Genomic DNA, 20,745 nt, shown 5'->3' with positions numbered 1-20,745 from the left:
GAAGTACGCGTAGCAGCAGCAGACAGTGGGCGGAGGGAAAAAACTTTGGTTCGTAGGAACACAACGGAAAAATTGAAACGGAAATAATGAAAATCGCGTAACGGAAGTGGCAACAGCATTAGAGGAATGCCGTGGAAATACGCGCGCGGGAGGGGGGTGTGGGGTGTTTCACGACGAAGTGGCACGCTGGCCAGGGGTGGGTAGGAAATGTTTCAAATTGTAAGTGAAGTGGAATAGAGGGGGCACGGGGCAGGGGGGCGCACGGCAAAAGGTGGCGAATGGGGATTATTTTCCAACAAAAAAAAAAATAACAATAAGGAAAAGCCACAGCTTAAGAAGTCGAAGTTGTTGATACCCTCGAAGATACCAAAGCCATTATCATGCCTGCTCTGCCGTCTCTCTCTTGCTGAAGTGATCACAGGAACTGAGTAGCGAGTGCCACAGGGTTTATTCAGCTAGGGTATACAACAACAAAACAAGAGAAATCTAAACAAATAAATGCGTAAAATGCCGCAAATAAATACGCGAAAGTTTTATAGAGAGTGGTGCAACAGTGTAAGAGGAAGAGGGGCGGAAAATGCTAGTATAGGACAGGTGTGCACTAGACAAAGACAGCAATATGTCGCCAGCAGTTGCTGTTTTTTTATTGCGTCTTGTTTTGGATTTTCTTACGCACTTTTGTTTTATTTTCTTTGCATTTACTGTGCCATTTTTCGGTTACGTTGCTGTTTCTGTTTTTTTTTGCTGCTGTTTGTTTGTTTTATTTTTATTATTGCTGCCGCAACGCTACATTAAGCTTTAATAAAAAGTAACAAAAAAAAAACAAAAAAAGAAAGAAAAACACAAAAGGAATTTTTTCTCCTCTTCCTCTCTCATTCGAAAGTAAGAAGTAAAAACGGAAAAGTGTGGCATGGGAAATGGGCAACTTCGAACATGTATCCGGGATTAGGCTTCAATGTGGAATTAAAGCGATTAAGTGGGAGATTTTTAAGGAATATTCCCAGTTGTGTTGACAAATTGCGAGGGATTTTTAAATGGCAGCGGAAAGTGTAATTGAAGGCCCAGATTTTAGATTTTATATTGGAATTTAAAAGTTTTGTGAGTGTTTCTTAGAATTTTAAGGACAATTTGAGCCAGTTGCTAAGTATTTGTCAAATTTGCTTAGGATTCTTGGAGGATTATTCAAACAAAGTTTTGTGGATTTTAGGTTCGACTTAAAGTTTATTTCTAAATATAGCTCACTGGCAGATCAAAGTCCAGCCAATCAAACATTTATTTAGACTTAAATAAATAAGATAAACAAATAAAATTCACCCCCAAAATATAAATAAAAAGCAAAAAAAAACAACCAATGAACAGATAAAAAATCCAACGCAGCTCAGAGCAAAAATATGAATGCGGAAATGCGTACATGGAAATGAAATGACGTTACAGCAAGTGCAGCGCGGAATAAAACGGGGATTTCCCCTGGAATATTTTACCCCTCGAGTAACGTAAACGGTTCGTTCCGTGGCTGCGGGGCCGCGTAAGTTGCCATGGCCCAAAGTAAAACCCGTTCAAGTGTAACAATTTAATGGGAGAGCATGGGCAGCTGCAGGCAGGGGTGGGTTTTGAGGGGTGCCTTTTCGGGAGGGTTTTTGGTTGAGGGTTTTGGTTAAGGTTTTGGTTTTTATGGTAGCAGCGGTTGCAGCTCCAAGGCACACACACATATTTTTTATGAGCCTGCTCGTAAATAGTGCCATGGATTCCAAACCCAAACGGATGGATCCTTCCATTTCCACTTCCCTTTCCACTGGTGGAATCAGCTTGCCAATTTTTATTGTAATTAAACAGTCAGCGAAGCGTAGACAGGATATTAAGGTAACTTCCTGTGGAGATAAACAACCCTTCGACCGAAAGACCCCAACTCAAGCCCCCAACTCACCTCTCGTAATCAGGCAGAAGCGTTGGCTGTTGTTGTCCCTGTTGGGCGGTGGCCTGTGCGTATCCCGGAAGTTGCTCCTTTGTCGTGCCACCACCAGAACCAGCAGCAGCAGCAGCAGCAGCAGCAGCGCAGCGCCGCCACCTCCACCCGATGCCTGTCGCCAAACACCGCCACTGGGATCGATCCAGAGGCCATTGGGGCCGGTGGTTGATGTCGAATTTGAGCCGACGGCACCGACAGGTCCGCCTCCATTTAGCGGCAATGTTGGAAACTTTCGCACGGTTCCGATTGCGTGATTGCCTGAAATAAAATGAATCCGGTACATGTATGTGAATATCGGAATGGACAGGGATGTGTGCCATGTGTGCTGTGTGTGCTGCCAATGGTTACGGCTCGTTAAAACTAAAACGGAGTATTTCGCTCACGGGATTTGGCCCCCAAGAGTCGCGAGTCTACGCTGCAACGTGCAAATAATAAAAGACGGAAATTACTTTTTATATTCAATTAGCAGAAGCTTTTGCACGCCCATTTCGATGCTTATGGGAGTGACCTGCAAAAGGGGCGAGAATCAGCCAGTGGGTGTGTCGTGGGTTTGGGAAACAGAGAAGTGGATCTCCAGAGTGAATTCCGCTGTGGCTGCGTGTCCCTACGCCACTCTTATATTTAAATATTAATAAATAAATCTCAGAGATCCTTTGCAGTCAGATCTCAATATACCCATGTAGTTTCTTCTACCATTATTTATGTTACCTCTGCCAGGGTACCTTCTAGTCTCTACACATTTCTTGCCATTTTTTTCTTGTTTACTTTTGTTATATTTCGAGTTCTGCTGTTAGACAATTGATGTGATTTTCACGTGAGCTTTTGTCGTTTTTATATCCACCCTAGCCCTGGCAGTGGCCACCCACTCTCCCTCAGCCAGAGAAGACTCCTTTATTGTAGCTGCTCTGCTCCAGTTATCGCTGCTTGTTTATCTTTTTATAGTCGCTTTAACCTTGGGAGTTCGCTGTGGTGTTCGCTGCCAAAGATTATTACCCTTGGTTTTCGTTTGCTTGGGGTTTTTCTTTGACAATGTTCGTGTGGAGTGCGTGTCTGCAGTTGTTCTTGTGGCTTACAAAATGGCAACCTAATTGAGACCGACCATAAATGCTCAAGTCATAAATCATAGATTACACAGGGAGAGAGCGAGAGAGAGAAAAGGAAATGTTTGCATGTCCCAGACATACGATTGAAGATTGTCTTAGCCACACAGCAGGGGCTGCTACTTCCCCACACCATTTAAGCGCTTTGGACACTGAATATCTACAAATATTCAACACTAAACATCCCCCTAATATTTTTGGACCAAATTAAACTTCAATAGGCAACATAAATTCAAGCAATTACCAAACCCCCAAAAGGGCGACACACAACAAAAAACGAACCCAAAAAATATAAATTTAAATTAAGGATAAACAGGGAATAGCTGTGTAGAGAGAGGGGGAGTACCACTCACCATGTAAACTGCCCAGCGAGGTCTGCTTGATAAATTGATAGCGCTTGAAGAGAACCAATGCGCCCAATAGGAACACAATTATGGCAATGATGGAGCCCAGCAGGACGATGAACCAGGTCTGTGTTAAAAAGTCATCGGCAATATCACGACTGATGGGATATCTGCAATTGACAACAACAGCAAACAATAAAGAACCCGGCAATGAGTATCGCATCCTGCAGATCCTGTACGTGCCCTGGCGGTGGCTTAGTTTAATGGTCACAAAAGTCGTTGGCCATTGTCGTTGGTGCCCGTTTAATGGATTGATGTTGGAGCCAGTCAAATGAGAGCTCCGCCATTCATTCACTCACCTCGTATAGCCCGTGTCCAGGGACTGGGTGCGTGCATCGATGCGGAGCACGGCCGGATGGCTGAAGGGTCCGACGCCCACCCGCGTGGCAGCCGCCACGGCAATGTAATAGGTGACTCCTGTGGTGAGGTTGGCCAGCAGCAGTGTGGGCGTTGCCGCATCTATGGTCATATTTTTGAATATCCGCGTCGTATTGTGCACATCGAGGCCTTTCACCACCACATTGTAGCTGGTGAGGATGCCTGTTTTGGTTGTGCCCAGTGGAGATGGCAGAGCAAATGAAATTAAATGTAAACAAAGGAAGAAACGAGCTGGCAAGGCTAGGGGATGCTTTGGCTGCAAATCTCTCTCTCTCTCTCTGGGGATGGTTTCAGCAGGCGTCACATGGTTGGGCTTCAGCAGGAGATAGTGGCAATGAATCCCCTGCAAAGGAACCTCTTGCCAGCTCCTACTGCCACCAGAGAGAGAGCGATAAATATAGAGCGAGCAAATACGTACCATTGCGTGTCCGGTTTGGTTGCGGTGGCAACCACTTCAAAAAGACCGACGTGCGATTGAATTGGATGGCTTCCATGCCATATGGCGGCGCCTCGGGCACTGTGAACGCCAGAGAGACCACAAAACAAAACAAAACAAAGCGAAAATGAGTGAGGGATTAGCCAAGGGCAGCCACAGAGCCACAGAGGCGGCGAGGCAATATAATGAATGAATAAATATGAAGAGCGGTGAGGAGGTGAGGGCGAGATCGAGGGCGCTGGGTCCTTACCATCTTCCAGGGTGCGTACGTGTCGGGAGTTGGAGGGTTTGCCTACGATGCTCTTGTAAAATGGCACAAGAAAAAACTCATACGTAGAGGCTTTGGCGAGGCCGGGCACCGTGCACGAGCTGAGCCCTTGGCCCTTGTTGAGCAGCGTGATCATCTTGTACTCGGCGGAGTGCAGCTCCCTGGCGTACAGGTAGAAGCCCTCGATATACTGCCCACTGTCGATGTCCCACGACAGCTGGGCCGTTGTCGAGTCACTGGCATTCACGTCCAGCAGCTCCACAATGTCGTTGGCCTGCAGCAGCGTCTCCACGTCGCTGAGCAGCAGCTGGGACGTGGAGGAGCCAATGTCACTGCCGTCCCGCACGCCCACCAGCTTGCCGCCCGTAATGGGCTCCGAGATGGGCGAGGGCGGCGAGAAGCCCAGAGAGTTCTCCGCACGCACGATGAACATGTAGGCCGCGCCCTGCGTGAGGCTCTCCACGGTGAAGATGGGCTCACTCAGTCGCGCCGCAATCGGTATCCAGGTCTTGCTCTGGTTCGTGCAGTACATCTCCACGCTGTAGCCGAGGAAGGAGGAGGCGCCCGCCTTGTCGCTGGTGGGCCACACAATCGTCAGAGCCGAGGCCGTGGCATTCAGCACCTTCGGCTGTCCGGGCGCCGTCGGGCATTTGTTCTGCTCGGGCGCCCGATAGAACTTGATGTTCGGATTGGTGGGCAGCTCGATCCGCAGGAAGCCACTCCACGTGGACTTGCCGGCCCGGGAGCTGGCCACGCACGTGTACAGGCCCTGGTCCTGCTGGCGGTCCAGGTCGGAGATGATCAGATCCCCCGCCGTGGTGATGTTCAGCTTGCTGCTCGGCTGCACGGGTATGCCGTCGCGGTACCACGATATCGTTGGATTCGGCAGACCAATGGCCTTGCACTGCAGCGTAGCCAGCGACTTGATGGGCAGCGTTTGGTTCACCGGCCCCGCTATGATGATCGGCGGCGGACGATCCTCCTGCGAGTCGAGACTCAGCTGCACCCGCGACGTAATGCTGGATACCTCGTTCATGGCGTTGCACAGGATGACCAGATCCTTGTCGGATCTCTGGAATCGCGTCAGCGTCAGTATGGAGTGTCCCTCCTCCGTGTTCAGGCTGTGAAAGCGATCCAGGGGCGGCGCACCCGGAAAGATCAGCGTGCTGTTGTTCTTGATGGTCCAGAAAATCGTGGGCTTTGGATTGCCCGTCGCCCGACACTCGAAGGAGGTGTCCGCGTCCAGTTCCACCGATTTGCTGGCAGGCCGTTGGATGAATTTCGGGGGGGCTACACAGTGGGTGCAGTAGGGGGCAGTGGAAGATGGGAGATTGGGAGACTAATTAGCTAACAGTGCTGCAACTAGCGGAGGTCTAACATTACAATGGAATGTTATGCTAAGCACTTACCGTAAACTGTTAGGGTGCCCATCGCTGTGATGGCTCCCACCACATTATCCGCCTCGCAGCTGTACTCGCCCTCATCGGCGATCGTCACGCGCTCCAGCCTCAAGCTGCGATCCTCGAGGACACTCACACGATCTTTATAATGGACAAAATCAAGTTAGATATCCCATTGGGCATTCCATGATATTCCAGGCCTTACCCAATGGCATATTGCCACCCGAGGCGGTTCTCAGCCACAGTACGTCCGGCATGGGGTCGCCGCCCACACGGCAGGGGAACGTCACGGAGGCACCCTCCAAAACGGTTTGATCATGGGGTCCACGTATGATGTAGGGTTTAACTGCAACGGGGAATTAAGAATTGAAGAACGCTTAGCAAAGGCCCATAACGAACCGAAAACCCAAACCCAAGTCACATTTCAGCAAATTGAACATGACACATTGATTTGAGGTGCTCGTAAGTGGTGTGTGGATGGGCGTCCTTTTTTGCTATTCATTAACCCTGGAATAGGCGCAGCTAGGTTGAATACTTTTTACCTAAACACCCGCGATTGGTGTGTATAACAGTGAGAGTAGCAGCAGCTCTGACCGGGCAACATCGCTGTTAACACGCTAACAGCCTGTAACCGCACGCGTCTACAGCTCACTGTTAGCGCTCACTGTTATCACTCACTGTTAGCGCTCTGAGAGCAGCTTTTATGTTCGCTCTCACGATCCACACGGCTCTCGAGCTTTAGCTTGTATGAAAGAACATGACGACTGTAATTACGCTTTGCTTCCCGTTCTAAGCGGCTGCGAATATACGAAGGATTGTGAAACAAACGAAATACAGAATATATTTGAAATCTTCTTGGACTATCATTGGACCACGCCTACATTCTTGATCCGAACTCCTACACTCAAACGCATCACCAAAATTCCAAGTTTCACTGCAATCGGAAAATAATAGCCCCCAAGACCAGCACAGTTTCAAGTTCTGTTTTTCCTTATTACGGTCAAAATTTGTTAATATATCTCCCCTACTTCTGATTCATGTATTCCATGTAAATCCATTCTGCAGCTCAACATTTAACCCACAGCACCGTTTATGGGTTAAGGCTTACCGTGTACTTTGAGCGTGGCCAGCGAGGACTCGCGCACCCCAACGGGATTCTTGGCTATGCACTGGTATTGACCCTCGTCAGTCTGTCGGGCATCCTGAATGGCCAAATTGCCGCCGTCAACGATGCGTACACGTTTCGAGCCCTCCAAATCCAATTTCTGGCCCCCCTTCTTCCAGGTGACGGCAGGCTCTGGAATGCCCCGCGGTGGCGCACACTCCAGCAGTGCCGTATCGCCCTGGGCAATGCGTGTATTCTGTGGCTCCAGGCGGAAATCATCGCGAAGCACTGAAAGTAGAGAGAGAGAGAGAGAAAGTGAATATGGATGGTATGCTGCACAGGAGAGAGAGAAAGTGAAGCAGAAGAAGGATGACCAAATGATTATATCTGTGTGGTTGCTCTGGACCCTGTCCATTTGTTAGGGGATATAAATTATCTTGGGCTTTTTTGCATGATAAATGCCCCATGTGTCCTGTCCAAGTCCTGCCCTAACCTGCGGCTCCTGTGTGTGTAGGAGAGCGCGTGTTTGCGGCCTGACAGCAAAGATAAATTGTTGGTAAATGGCATAAATGTGATTTTTATACGCCATTCACACAAAAAGAGACACACAGAGAGAGAAGAAGAAGAAGGATAGTTTGCGAGAAATATCTTCTAATATGTAACAAATCCAATCAGTGAATGCAGCTTTTACTTGTATCATTTAAATATATTGGATATTGATTACAGGGAAATTCAAACCATTCCGATTTATAGAAAATAAAATTAAATTTTAATATTTGCTACGATTTTTCCCATTAAAACTAAGCTTCTCGGATTTTTGTGTGCATAAACAGACATATGAATTGATTAAAGTTTAATTAGAAACCTTTTTCTACAGAGATTTCCCATTTATTTATTTCATTTATTTCTGGCGGGATTTTCCTTTTCCTTATTTTACTCTTCTTTTTTTTTTCATATTTCTGTCACAATCACGCATTTCGAAAGCTCTTTTATTTTGCATAGTAAATCAGAGAGTATTATCAACATTTTGCTTTAGTCGCCGTCGCAGTCGCATTCGCAGATTTGGAGCGCGACAAAAGGAGAAAGCTGAAGTCGTAACTCAGAGCTCAGCTCTTAGCTCTTCAGCTCTTATCATCCTGATGACAAAGAGGTTGGTCGGGGCTTTTGTGAATGTGGTCAGCAAGGAAACATGTAATTTGCACACACACACAGAGACACACACACACCTGAAGAGCCAGCCAGCGCAGCGTTCTAGGCGATTATTTGTGCTGTGTGCATATCAGGGCGGGTGGATTGCTCTCGTGTAATAAATCAAGCAACTTTCAAGCACTTGAAAAGCAGAGCCAAGTAAAAAGTAATCTTTTGTGCAGCGAAAAAAAAGATATATATACATATGTACGAGTATATATGCACATATATCCAACGAATAAATCCATAGCGAAAGCAGCTTTTACGTAAATTAAATTTCGCTTTTCGTTTCTTTTTCTGTGTGTTTCTTTTTCTTTTTTTTTTAATCTACAAAGTGAATAAGCGAATTCTTTCTACTTTTTCCCATCGCCCATCTTTTTTTCTTTCGTGTTCAGTTTTCGTTTTAGCTTTAGTTTAGTTCTTCTGGTTTCTTGGCTATGCAAAAATGTGCTCAAATCATGACTTTTATTAAATTTAAACTTGAAGCGTAATAAATCAACGCATGCAAAAACTCTCCCTTAAAGACGCAGGGAAGGCAAACTTTCAATAGAGCCCTGGATCGAAACAGAAACAGAAACCAGCAGGAAGCAGCAGGAAGCAGGAAACACGCCAACCATCAATAAATTAATCAAAGTCATAATCAGTGTCAGGTTCACTGCCACTGGGCGAAAGTTCTGCACGTTGTACAGTAGGCCTTTCGTCCCTGATTCGTTATTTCTTTTTTGTTCGCCTGTCCTGTCGGTCGGAGGTCATGGACTCACTCAAGCGGATAAATCTCTGCTTTGCAAAAGGTGCAAAATGCTGCCGGCTTTGGGCCATCTGCTGATAATGAGTTAATAAATGACCGTTTATCTATATTTATCGTACGTTTGGGGGTTGATTTATGGACGCGTTGGCCGAGATTGGCAACTACTTCAACGTCGGGCGACGTGATCAGTTTTTGCCTTCTGGCTAATTGAAGAACGCTCCATGATAAAGTTACGCTGTGATAACCATTTATTAGGTAATTGTCTATCATTGATAGATGGGTATGAGAGTATTTTCTGCTTATATTCAATAGATTTTGATGCGGAAGATTTCACGTATTTACTTTCAAGCAATTTCTGTTACAAAATGGCAATAAACTCAACCATTTAGGCTCTCCATTATAATTTGTTCAAGCACTGTAATCCAACCGAAGAAGCTCACACCCAAAGCCAAGGAAAAAATTGTTATGATTAGGGAAAATGGCGCAGATAATTTCCCTACAATTTCGCTAATACTAGAGACTTAAACGTGTAACCAAACCACACACAGACAAACCCATGCTGCTAATTCCTATTCTTGAACATGAAACCAACCACAAGAACCCATCCCAAGCATGGTATGGTATGGTATGGAAAACCCCTCTTTAATATCAGGTCAAAGGCTGTGCGTGTGTGTTGACAGGCGCTCGAAGCGAAATTACGCTGACAACATCAAATATACAGGTATACACAGGTATGCATAGAATAGTATAGAATAAATATCGTTCGAATGTGCAACTTATGTTTACTATTGACAAACTCCCCAACGAACCACAAAAAGTGGCAAGGGGCAGATAGGAAAAAAACCACATGGAAAAGTGTGCCCGCCTACTCGAGACCCCACTGCCACTCCAGATGCTTGTTCCATGTCCCCCCCCTACCTTTCCGATTTGTGTTGCTTGTTCCACTCCCACTTTGATTCGTGCTCCTGGCCCCACTCCTACGTCGATTCCTGCTCCTGGCCCCACTCCTACGAGGATTCCTGCTCCAGATCCCGTCTCCTCCTTCGATTTCTGCTACAGATCCCGTCTCCCTTTTGCTGTTAGCTCTTTTATTGCCTAACCCAATCAATGTGAACGCCTTTTGCCATTGCCAAGACTCGTTCTCGGTCTCAGTCTCAGTCGCTGTCCTGCTCCACTACGAGTAGATCCTGCCGCTCAGTCTCTGTCCCTGTCCCTGTCCCTGTCCTACTGCCAGCACCCACCACAAGCCGCAATAACGACGTTTTAACCAAGCAAACAAATTTGACGTGCTTTTCGTGATTTACATGCAAATATTGAAAAATATTCCCCAAGGATATGCCGCAAAAAGCAAACCCAACTCGGCAGAACAGGAGAGAGAAATGTACAAAAAAAAAAATAGGAAAAGAAAACATCCAACATGAAGGAAAAAAAATAAACTCCACAGAGCAATATCGATTTTTGTGCGGGAGGAGGAACCCGGACATGACAGGCGGGTGGACAGAACAGACAGACGGACGGACGGACGGGGGAGACAGGAATGAAAAGGCAGAGGCAAATAAAAGAAATATTAGCCAACAAAAGACAAAGTGGCGGTCTCTGTCGACTGATATGGAAGGGCCCTAGCCCTGCCCTGCCCTGCCCCTGTCGTGTGGCATGTGGGCGTTTGTGTGGTGGGCGTGGGCGTGGGCCTGAGCCCCATGCTAGTACCTACTTTCCATGGTGCCTAAACCAATGCCCTCAGCGTGGTGTCTCCTCCTTAACCAATGCGCTCTCCCCCAGTATGTGAAAAAGTAACGAAAAACCAGAAACTTTCTCTTTATGCTCGCTCAAGCGAAAAAATATCTTTGTGGAGGGACAACCACCAAGATGAAGTTAGAAATGTGCCACAACAATGGTCATAGATCTGCTGCATGAAATGGAAGAGATCTTGCCATGTAAATGATTCAATTATATTATTATATTATATATTAAATATATATACATATATTAACAGTGTATACCATATACCATACTGCGCAGAAAATACTAGCTTTTGGTATTTTCCTGGTATAATTCCTAGAACAGTCGAAAAGTAAGCATTGCATAGAGTTATATATTTATATATATATTTTAGTTATATATTTTACTTCTTATTTACCAGTATTTTTTATAGAATTTTTCTGGTATTTTTCGAGTATTTTCAAGTATTTTTTCTTGTTAATTTTTGAGCCTATATTAAACAGAAATTCTTACATTATTCTATGACCCCAGTTAACCCACATTCTACTTGGCAAGAGCCGAGACACACAGACCCCCATTAAAATTCAGCACCGACCTGTCCCAACTCACACACACGCACAACCACTGTATGGGCCATGCCATAGCCCAATAAATCTAACACACAAGAAGCATCATCGAGCTCCTATCCTTTGAAATCTAAGGGGGGGAAATATACGCAGTCGGGCCATCAGCTCGACTAAAAAGGTTTCAAAAAGTCAAAAATAGAAAAGCAAAAGATAAAGATAAAAAAAGGCGAACCAAAAAAAGAAAGTCTTAAACGCAAACGGGTTAATGGAGGCTGGCATACGCTCTATTGGAGAGAGTGGGAGTAAAGCGAGAGGGCCAAAGCGACAGAGCACAGACGGAGGGGCAGACTCTGACAAGACAAGTGGGTGCGTTCGAGCGGAAAACTTGTAAACGCAGCAGCAGCAGCAGCTCCACACAGATCCAAAGCTCCACAGCTCCACAGCTAGTTAGTTAAGAGGGCGGGGTCTGGGCTGGGGCCAAAAAGCAGAAAGCAAAAAAAAAGGCCAACACTGTCAATCCCCTACACAACATCACTCCCAGCAGGAAGGAGCAGGGGGGCGGACAACGACAAGGGGCAAAAATCAACATCAATTTAGAATATTAAAAACGCACACCACACGCTCCATGTGAAGCGGAAGTGGGAGTCTCCCCACTCCGACCACTCCGGACAGATGGCAGAGAGGGGAAGTTGACTTACCCGCCACTTGCAATGTGGCATTCCGGCTCCGTGCCACGCCCAGTTCATTCTTTGCCTCACACAAATAGACGCCGGCATCTGTTTCGCGACGCGAATTGACAACCTGCAAAAAGATGAAGCAAAACGCAATGGCATAAGAATGGTTTTAAGATGGAGAAATCACAGTGGTTGGGGGGCTGGTAATGTGAGTAATTATAATTGAAATGAGCAAGAGACGAGTACGAGTATGTGCATAAGTAGTAAGTGGATGGGATGTTGATGGTTGGTTGTGGGTTGTGGGTTCATTTCAAGCATTTTGCAATTGTCATACGGTTTGTTTTTTAAATCAGATAATACGTTAAAGATTTTGGATTCTTAGATTCAAAAACTTATGAGACTTAATATTAATTGATTAATATTATTATTTATTTATTATTTATTATTTCGTAATATTAATTGATTAATATTAATATTTATTTATTTATTTATTAATATTTTTCCATATTTATTGAACTCGTTTGATTTAATCTAGAGTCCTATTTATTTTTCGATTTCTTTCATTATTTTAACATTTTTCATTACTTTATTTAATGGAAGTACCTGCAAAAGTACAAAATAAATGCACGGAGTGATTGAATGAAATTGATTCAGTGCATTTATTGAGTAACTTTTATTTAGTTCTTTCATTTATTTTATTTCTTTATTTATTTTTATATATTTTTTGTATTCATTCTCTGTATTTCTTTATCCGAAAAGTGTAACTTCCATTCGTATTTCTTTGAGATATCCCATTCATATTTGTAATTTTACAAATGGCAACAGAAAATAAAACTTGAAAATCCAGTGAAATCTTTTCGAGAACTCCCTAAGACGTTGATTTGCTGCCATCTTTGTGCCTCTACTTCCTCGAGTGAAATTCCCTGCGTTACCCTTCCCCTGACTTTTTCGGGCCATAAAACAGTCAGCAATCTGTTGTCTGTTGCGCGTCTGCTGCCTGCCTGCCTGCCTACCTGCTGGCTGCCTTCAAGTGCTCCTCAAATCATAAAATGTCTCTTGAGCAACTTTATAGTTGCTACATGTCCCCCTTCACTCTGTATCCATCTCTTTCTTTCTTTTTCTTTCCTCCGCCTACTCCCATGTATAGCTATCTCTTTCACTACACCAGCATCATTGCTGTCTCTTTTCTTTTGGCATCCCCATTTGGTGTTTGTTGTCTACAGTGTTTGTTTGTTTATTTGTTTTTTGGAGCACAAAAGAATTCCCCAACATGCGCTTAAAATTAAATGTCAAACTAAGTGTATCTGTGTGTGTGTGTGTGTGTGTGTGTATATTTACTGTATGTGTGTGTGTGTGTGTAGCATATTTATCTGTTCCCTTGCAGCAGAGCAGTAAAACCATGAAGAAGTGGCAGCTTTTGAGAGGCAGCAACAAAGTTCGCACAATTTACACAACTTCTGCTCGATGATGCCTCCTACCCTGCCTTCTGCTCCTGCTCCTGCTCCTCCTGCTCCTCCTCCAAGTGAAATTAAGTGTTGCGCTAAGTGAAGATGACAAAAGGGTTCTTCAGCTGTATTATTCTTTCATTTAATCTTCCTTCCTCAGCTGTATACACAGATACACACACTCCTACACTCGCACACCCGAAGATGAGAGCCGCGGGTGCGCTTTATAAAACAAATAAGTTGTCAGGCGCTTCAGGCGTCTCGATTGTCATACTTCATATGCGAAAGAGCGGGAGCGGCAGCTCCACTCCACTCACACCATAACAACAGCAGCCAAAACACGCTCAAAGGCAACAGGATTACTTGACACAAAGTAATAGTACGATGTACACAAATGTATGGATAGATACATGTGAGTTTTCATCCTTTGTCTCGCTGATTAATCAACTATTTTGTGCGACAAGTGCGCTAAAAGCTTCTGCAGAAAGGAAGTGAAACTTTAATTGTGTATTCCCTAAAGTTTAAGTAATAAAAAGATATATAAGGGGCAGCAGGCCATAGAATTATAAAACCAATTCTCTTTAAATTAAATTAAACTCAAATCTTGCTCTCCGTTCTCTTTGCTTTGACCAACTCGACTTATTCCATTCCCACTGACCCATTTTCCATCTGCATCTCCAGCGGCCAAGAGCGTTATATTAAGCATACGCAATGTGGTCCCTGGACTGTGGAAAGGGCAAGGTAAACCATGAGCCTAAGCTCATTAGCTAGGCATGGGGCGGCATTGCTATTAAAAATTTAAATGAATTACTAAGAAGCGAAGCAGCTAAAGCTTTAGCTGAGGGCTATCCCTTTTTGGGGGGGGGAACTGACAGCCAGCCGGGCGAAATATCAAATAAAATTAAACCAAAATTCGTTGCAATGGCAACCGTTGAGCAGCGAAATGAAATGAAGATACAAAAAATGTGAGTGTACAGTGCGTGGCGCAAGTGTAAGGCAGACGACAGTTCATACTTTTATACTTTAAAGTTTTGTTTAAGGCACAAAAAGGTATAAAAATAAATTTATAATATTTTTGGTTAATATTGCAAAATATAAAGATGCAAAAAATGCTAAAGGTAGTCCCGAAACGCACTGTATTTCCATAAAGATATTTCTATATTTATACGATTGTGTGTCTGTGTTGTAAAACAAGTACCAGACTAAGTCCTCTGTCCCCCTTGTTGTTGCTGAAAATTTAATTTCGTTTTTCGCAAGACTTCCCTGTCGACTCCTGGCCAGAACCTAACAGGAAAAATAAAGAAAATCCTCTAAAGGGAACCCCAAAACCCTGTAGAGAGTGGGGGGGCAAAACATGGTCAGAAGTCACATAAATTTATTTATATCTTTAATGACTTGAGCCCGGGAAAATCGCTGCGAATTGGTTGCGCTCAGAGGATTTCCTTTTGTTGCTGCTCTTGTGCGTGCAAGCATTGAAACTGATTTGACACCGAAAAAGCAACAGCAGAGGGGGGCAAAATGCCGGAAAGGAAAAAGGTAGCTTCGTATGCAGAAGCTGCAGATACTCTTGCCAATAGATGAGGTTTATTGTGGAAAGGTATCAGCACAGAGATTTTATTCTTTTATAATTTCCCCTGAAGAACATGCAATTTTCTGCTGCTGTTCTAATCTGTTCAAAATCATAATACACCCTCCCGTCTGGCTGAAGAGTATTCCAAAAATCTTTGCCGTGTGCTACGTGCACTTTTATAGGGGGTAAAGCTGTGTGGAAGGAGCATCCAGAGGATGAGAGCGACAAGAGGAAAGCTATAAAATATATTGGCTGTATCTGTGTGCAGTTCTTCCTTTTCCCCACACTCACACTCACTCTCCCTCTCTCTCTTTCTCTCTGTGTCGGGAAAAACACGCTTCCGTTTTAATTTAAAATACCCATAAATTTTCCAACATTTCATTTGGGAGCCATTCCCGTTTTCATGTTGTAACATTTCGTAATTGTCTTGTGCGTGTGCCAGAAAGAGATGCCAAACTGTCTCTCTTTCCCTCTCTCTCACTCACTCACTCACTGTCTCTCTCTCTCTCTCTCTGTCTCTCTCTCTCTCTCTCTGTCTCTCTCTTCCTGTCTAACTGCTGAGTGTTTAAATTTTAAAGCTTGTATAAAATGTGACGTGTAAATGGTTTTAATTGAGCCTGAAAACGAGTCTGCAACGAAATGGAATTAGGCAAATCTACAGAGTGAGTGGAGGAGGTGGTGAAGTGGGGGTGATGGTGGTAAAACACTTTTACTTTCATTTCCAAAAGTGAAACAGGTGGAAAAGCAACAGGATGCAAATGGTTTGGGGAAATGAATTTTAAAGTTTTTTTTTATTGACTGAATATCGTGTGCGAACGAAATGGCATAGGGGAAAGAGAGAAGGGGAAAAGAGCGAAAAATCCAAGCCTTGAGATAAAGGAAAAGCACTGGGGTTGATGGAGATTATCATCTTTGAAAGAACACATCATCCCAATATTCCCCATAAAGAGAACTTTGCTGTTACATTTAAGTCCTTCCTTCCTTCCTTCCCAGCCACTTTCCTGTTAAGCTGCTCATTAAAAAACCTGCCTTACTTGCTCCTGCCTGATGGCTGCCCCTTATCCGTTCACTAATCCAATCATCCAGGGGGGCTCCTACCCCCTCACAACACTCATTAAACGCAGCTCAAGAGCAGCTGCCCCTGGCCCACACCTCAAGTTAATAAACAGCCGAGAGCCCCGAGCCCCGAGCCCAAAGACTTTGGCTGAAGAGGAAGCTGCGGCATTCCAAGTAAAAATTGTCGCCTCGCTCATAAAAACATAACTCATACGCAGCGTTGGCTGGTGCCCTCTTTCCCAAGCACTCCCACGACGCCACTCAACTCTGCTTAAGCCGCCACATTCCATGTTTATTCATTTATGGTGCATGCTTCTCTCTCTTCTCTCTTCCCTTTTTTTTTATAGAGCCGCGAATGTGTCGAGCGTTTGTAAACTCATTAAAATGTGCTCATTGTATACATACAGTGCAGTGCATAAAGTTATTGCCGCAACGGGGGAAGCTGTAGCCGCGACTGCTTTTTAATTAAGACGCCCTTAGGGCTACACCTCCGCCAAATGCAATGCAATCATCCGCCGCCTTTGGGTAGTAAAGTCAGGCTTTGATTTATTTTCGCGCAGCTCCAGTTGATTGCCTTTTTAAAGTTCTTCCCTGCGGGGGCGTGGCGTGGAATGGAGTGTGTGGGAGTGGCATTTGGGCTAGAATAGTGCCAAATGTGTGGCAGACATTTAAATAAACGTTGGGGAGCTGTGGAAAGGGAGGCGAGCAAGCAAAACACACTTCAGCGTCAGACTGAGCAAATAGAGAGCTTTTTGGGCAGACTGTAGTCAAGGACGCCAAAAAGGATGATGATTCTGCCATTTCTTCTAGAGATGAGCAACACGAGAAATTTGTAGTAGGGGAATTCGATGCCTTGAGCTGTGTCCTCACGAGTCCCGTGTCCCGTGACTTCCATTTTCGAGCACCGCCAGATGTGATGTGCGGCAGTCAAAACCAAAGTGCTGCTCGCACTCACACAGTTACAGTTACACTTGCCATACCAAAATCATGCATGTGTGTGCGTGTCTGCTGCTTTCGTCTTACTTTCTTTCCAGCTCTCGCTCTCCCTCTCTCACTTGAGCGCCCTCTTTTGACGCCGCTCCCTCTTTCTCCAACACTCCATCTTCCCCTTCCCACCCTCTTTCTCTTTTTCTTACTCCCTCCTCCCTTCACTCATACTCCTTTCGACGCGTCTGTCTGTCTGTCGTGCAGTTACGTAAATTATTGTCTGTCTTCCTATTGCTCTCCTCTGCTCTTCTCACTGTCTTCGTCTCTCCTTCATGTCACTTTTCGCTCGTACTTCAGCTTGGCGCTCCTTCTTTTTTTTTTCTGCAAAGCTCCTACGCACACACACACACACACACACACACATATACACACAAATGTAGACATGTACATGTTTTGTATTTTATTGCATATTCCCCATTTGGCTTGTACATTTTGCTCACTCTCTCCTGCCACCCCCTTCGGCACTTAAAGACCCCAAACGAGAACAACTTTTCTTTTTTTTTCTCCCAACATTTCCCTTAAAGATGTATTTTTTCCCTATTTCCACATCATATTAAAGAGGGAATTTTTTTTGTCTCTACTTGGGCGCAAAATAGTGTTTTAGGCTCTTGGGTTTTTTTTTGGTGTTGTTGTAGTAATAATGTCTGCTTGAAGTTGGCTCTGGGGTGGTCTCTGGAGTGGAGTGGAGTGGAGGAGCACTTATAAGTAAGATGAATTGTCTGCAAGAGTTACAGAGTACAGGGGACAAGAGCTGGCGGAATTAGAGCTTTAAATTATGCCGCTGGGGAGCAATGAAATGATGTGTTATATCCGAGTATCTGTTTGTTTGAGTTGGAGCTACATTTTCTGGTACTTTATATGTAAAGAAGCATAGAGAAGTTTATGTATTTGGTTAGGTCAAGAATTTATAAGCAGTTCATGCAGAAAAAAATGGTTTAAAAATGGTCCATGGAAACTAACAAACTTTATTTATTTATTTATTTCCCAGCTAGCACCCAAAAGTCAGTGGAATATTCTTCATATATCTCTACACATATCCTCACTCCTTCAGCCCCCATTCAAACCGAACCCCAGAGAAAGTCCCCGCGGGGGCTAAGGACACTGAAAGGATGGATAGTGAAACGGGACGTGGGATTAATTCATTTAAAAGTCGTTAGAAGCGAGCCATAAAAAAATAGATGGAAACATTTTGTGCGCAGGCAGCGGAAACGGGAGTCGTCGGCAAATGCCAGCGGCAGAAGGAGCAGCAGCAGGAGCAGCAGCATCAACGGATGCCGAGAAAATGCTGAAATCCTTTTCTGCACTTAAGTGATAAACAAATACACTGGTATTCGGCAAACACAAACACACACACAAACACAAACACACAACACAAACACACATAAGAGAGCCATATGAGGGGGTCGAACTTTTGGATGCCCTTGAAAGAAGTTTGTAGCTTGTATGATTTCTATAGGGTATGTTTGGTCTTCGGACATGAATTAACTTCTAGGCAGAGTCCAAAATAAACTTCCATTTCGTTTGCTAAAATCAAAATACCCTTTTCAAGGGTATATCCAGACGCAAGTGCATAAGCGCGCGCAGACACCAACCGGCAAAGCCAGCAGATCGAGTGTGAAAAGTGGCAAGCTCCGAGTCGCCCCCGCATCGCCCACTCACTCACTCACTCATCTATCCATCGGGCTGCTCCTACACCGCATACCCCCCCCGAGCCGACTGAGTGCCATGCTCTACCGCACCACCACTAGCATCGGTGTGCCACCCCCCAGCCCCCAGCCCCACCAACATTCGCCCAATTGAGACTGCGATTCCGACTGCATCATCAGCATAATCAACGCGCGGCTCGCGTTGGCTTTTTGCGTCGTAAATTTGCTGAGTGCTCGGCTCCAAAGCCATGGCAGGGGGGCGGCGCAGACACTCCTAAGCTGCGTATCAAAAGCGTGATGTAAATACATATATACATTTATAACTATATAGTTTCATGGTGATCAAAACTATGGGGAAGCATGAAATTAGCAGGACTTAAAGTTCAAATCAGATCACAAAATAAATTAAAACGCAAATAAAAAAGGATTGGGCCCGTCCGGGAGTTGAACCCGGGACCTCTCGCACCCGAAGCGAGCATCATACTTCTAGACCAACGGGCCGCTTGCAAGCTTGGTGGCCATTTTAGAATAAAAGCCTGACTCCTGTAGGGATCAGGATACCCTTATTAATTCCAATTAAGGATTTATTTAGCATATACATAGCTAATGGGTACTCATTTAATCCTTTCTCTCCTATTCTAACAAAATTTATCGAAATTCGAGGATCAAAATTGAGGTTAGGTCAGAGAATCGCGAAGCGAACAAAACAAAACTTAGAGGTTAGATTGAAAACATAGCTGGTGTGTCGTATACTTCTGATACGCACCTTATGAATTTATCTTAGAGCACACTCTCTCTTTCTCAGTCCATCCCTCGCGCTCACAGCTCACAGCTCATCAGAGGCAGCGCTGCTGACTTTTGCTGAAGCTGCCGCTGCCGCTGACGTCGACAGCACTGCCCAGCCTCTGCCAACATCCGTTATGTCTTTATCTGTCTGTCTGTCTGTCTGCCTCTGTCTGACATTTGCTCTTTACGCTCTCTTGCTCTCACTCTCTGTCTGTCTCTGCCAGTCCTTGCTGCTCTGCCATCTTTTTGCTTAATGTATGTTTACCTTTCGTTAATGAAGTTGTTGCCCACCGCCGTCGCCGTCGTCGCCCATCCGTGAGGTGGGGGAACCGTTATTTTTGCAAAAATATTTTTACAGTTCGTTCACCAAATAATATGTTGAGTGATACAGACACCAAAAGAGATTAAAAGGTAGAGTAGGTGCGACGGTGAGGGGAAGTTTTTGTGCAAAGGAGTGGCAGCCGTAGGGAGAATTAAAAATAAAAGCAATTAGTTTGTTCATCACTCAACAGATGGCGTGGCAGCATGAATATTTTTTTAAGCCTTTCGCTATTACTCTTCTCCCTCCTTCCTGTCTCTTACTATTATTACCGCTATTGCCATCTCTTTCATTATGAATGAAAGCGTAAAGCAGAAATAATAATTATGCATGCAAATAAGAGAAAATAGCAATGAGAAGCGTTTAAGAAAAATTCAAGCATGTGTAAGTACACCCCACAAAATTAAAGATGGCGATTGTTAAAGAACTTGGAAGATTTAAAATAAATATCTGAATAGATTTGAAATTATATTATTATTATTTTTATAATTATTTTTTATTATATTTTTAATTTACTTTTTATTTTATTTATTTATTTTTATTATAGAATTTTATTTCTTATTTTTTGTTCTGTTTATTTGATTCAATTATTTAAATAAGGCATTCCCACGTCGACTACTTCCCAACTCTTTTAATAATTTTTAATTTTTATGCCTCCCACATTCTTTTCGATTTGCTTACCTTGAGGAAAAACAATCCGCCAGCTGGCAGGGTTATGCGATGGGAGCCCGGCAGTATCTTCAGTGGGACTCCGTCCTTATACCACTGAATGGTGGGCGTGGGGCTGCCCTCGGCTTTGCAATTAAGCGTGGCTGGCTCGTGTCGTGGCACTGTCGTATCTATGGGATGCTCCACTATTCGTGGCGGATGTGAACCTGCCAAAGAGCGAGAGAGAAGAGAGAGACAGAGCGTTGAAAGAAATGTTAAATATAAAAATTGCAAAGAATTCAACGGGGGGTTGGGTTGGGGTGGGTGCTGGGTGAT

General features: G+C 44.5%; 1 protein-coding gene and 1 non-coding gene across 3 annotated transcripts in view; both read right to left on the bottom strand.

Annotated features, from left to right (window-relative positions):
- The window catches only part of LOC111076622 (roundabout homolog 2), a 49,495-nt gene that overhangs the window by 5,448 nt on the left and 23,302 nt on the right, over window positions 1–20,745 (bottom strand). For both annotated transcript variants that reach the window (XM_041593873.1, XM_041593872.1), the window contains exons 2-12: window positions 20,443–20,636; window positions 11,977–12,079; window positions 7,061–7,345; window positions 6,158–6,298; window positions 5,962–6,093; window positions 4,535–5,842; window positions 4,267–4,365; window positions 3,770–4,010; window positions 3,420–3,580; window positions 2,057–2,224; window positions 1,925–2,021 (exon numbers count right to left, since the gene is read on the bottom strand). In XM_041593873.1, the coding sequence (XP_041449807.1) occupies window positions 1,925–2,021; window positions 2,057–2,224; window positions 3,420–3,580; window positions 3,770–4,010; window positions 4,267–4,365; window positions 4,535–5,842; window positions 5,962–6,093; window positions 6,158–6,298; window positions 7,061–7,345; window positions 11,977–12,079; window positions 20,443–20,636 (2,929 nt within the window). The remainder of the gene's footprint in view (window positions 1–1,924; window positions 2,022–2,056; window positions 2,225–3,419; window positions 3,581–3,769; window positions 4,011–4,266; window positions 4,366–4,534; window positions 5,843–5,961; window positions 6,094–6,157; window positions 6,299–7,060; window positions 7,346–11,976; window positions 12,080–20,442; window positions 20,637–20,745) is intronic.
- Window positions 19,086–19,157, bottom strand: Trnap-cgg. The gene has a single exon. It is a non-coding gene; the product is annotated as a tRNA-Pro (tRNA).

This window comes from Drosophila obscura, unplaced genomic scaffold (assembly GCF_018151105.1).
Source record: "Drosophila obscura isolate BZ-5 IFL unplaced genomic scaffold, ASM1815110v1 contig_200, whole genome shotgun sequence".
NCBI lineage: Eukaryota > Metazoa > Arthropoda > Insecta > Diptera > Drosophilidae > Drosophila > Drosophila obscura.
This window is presented reverse-complemented; position numbering and strand designations above follow the sequence as displayed.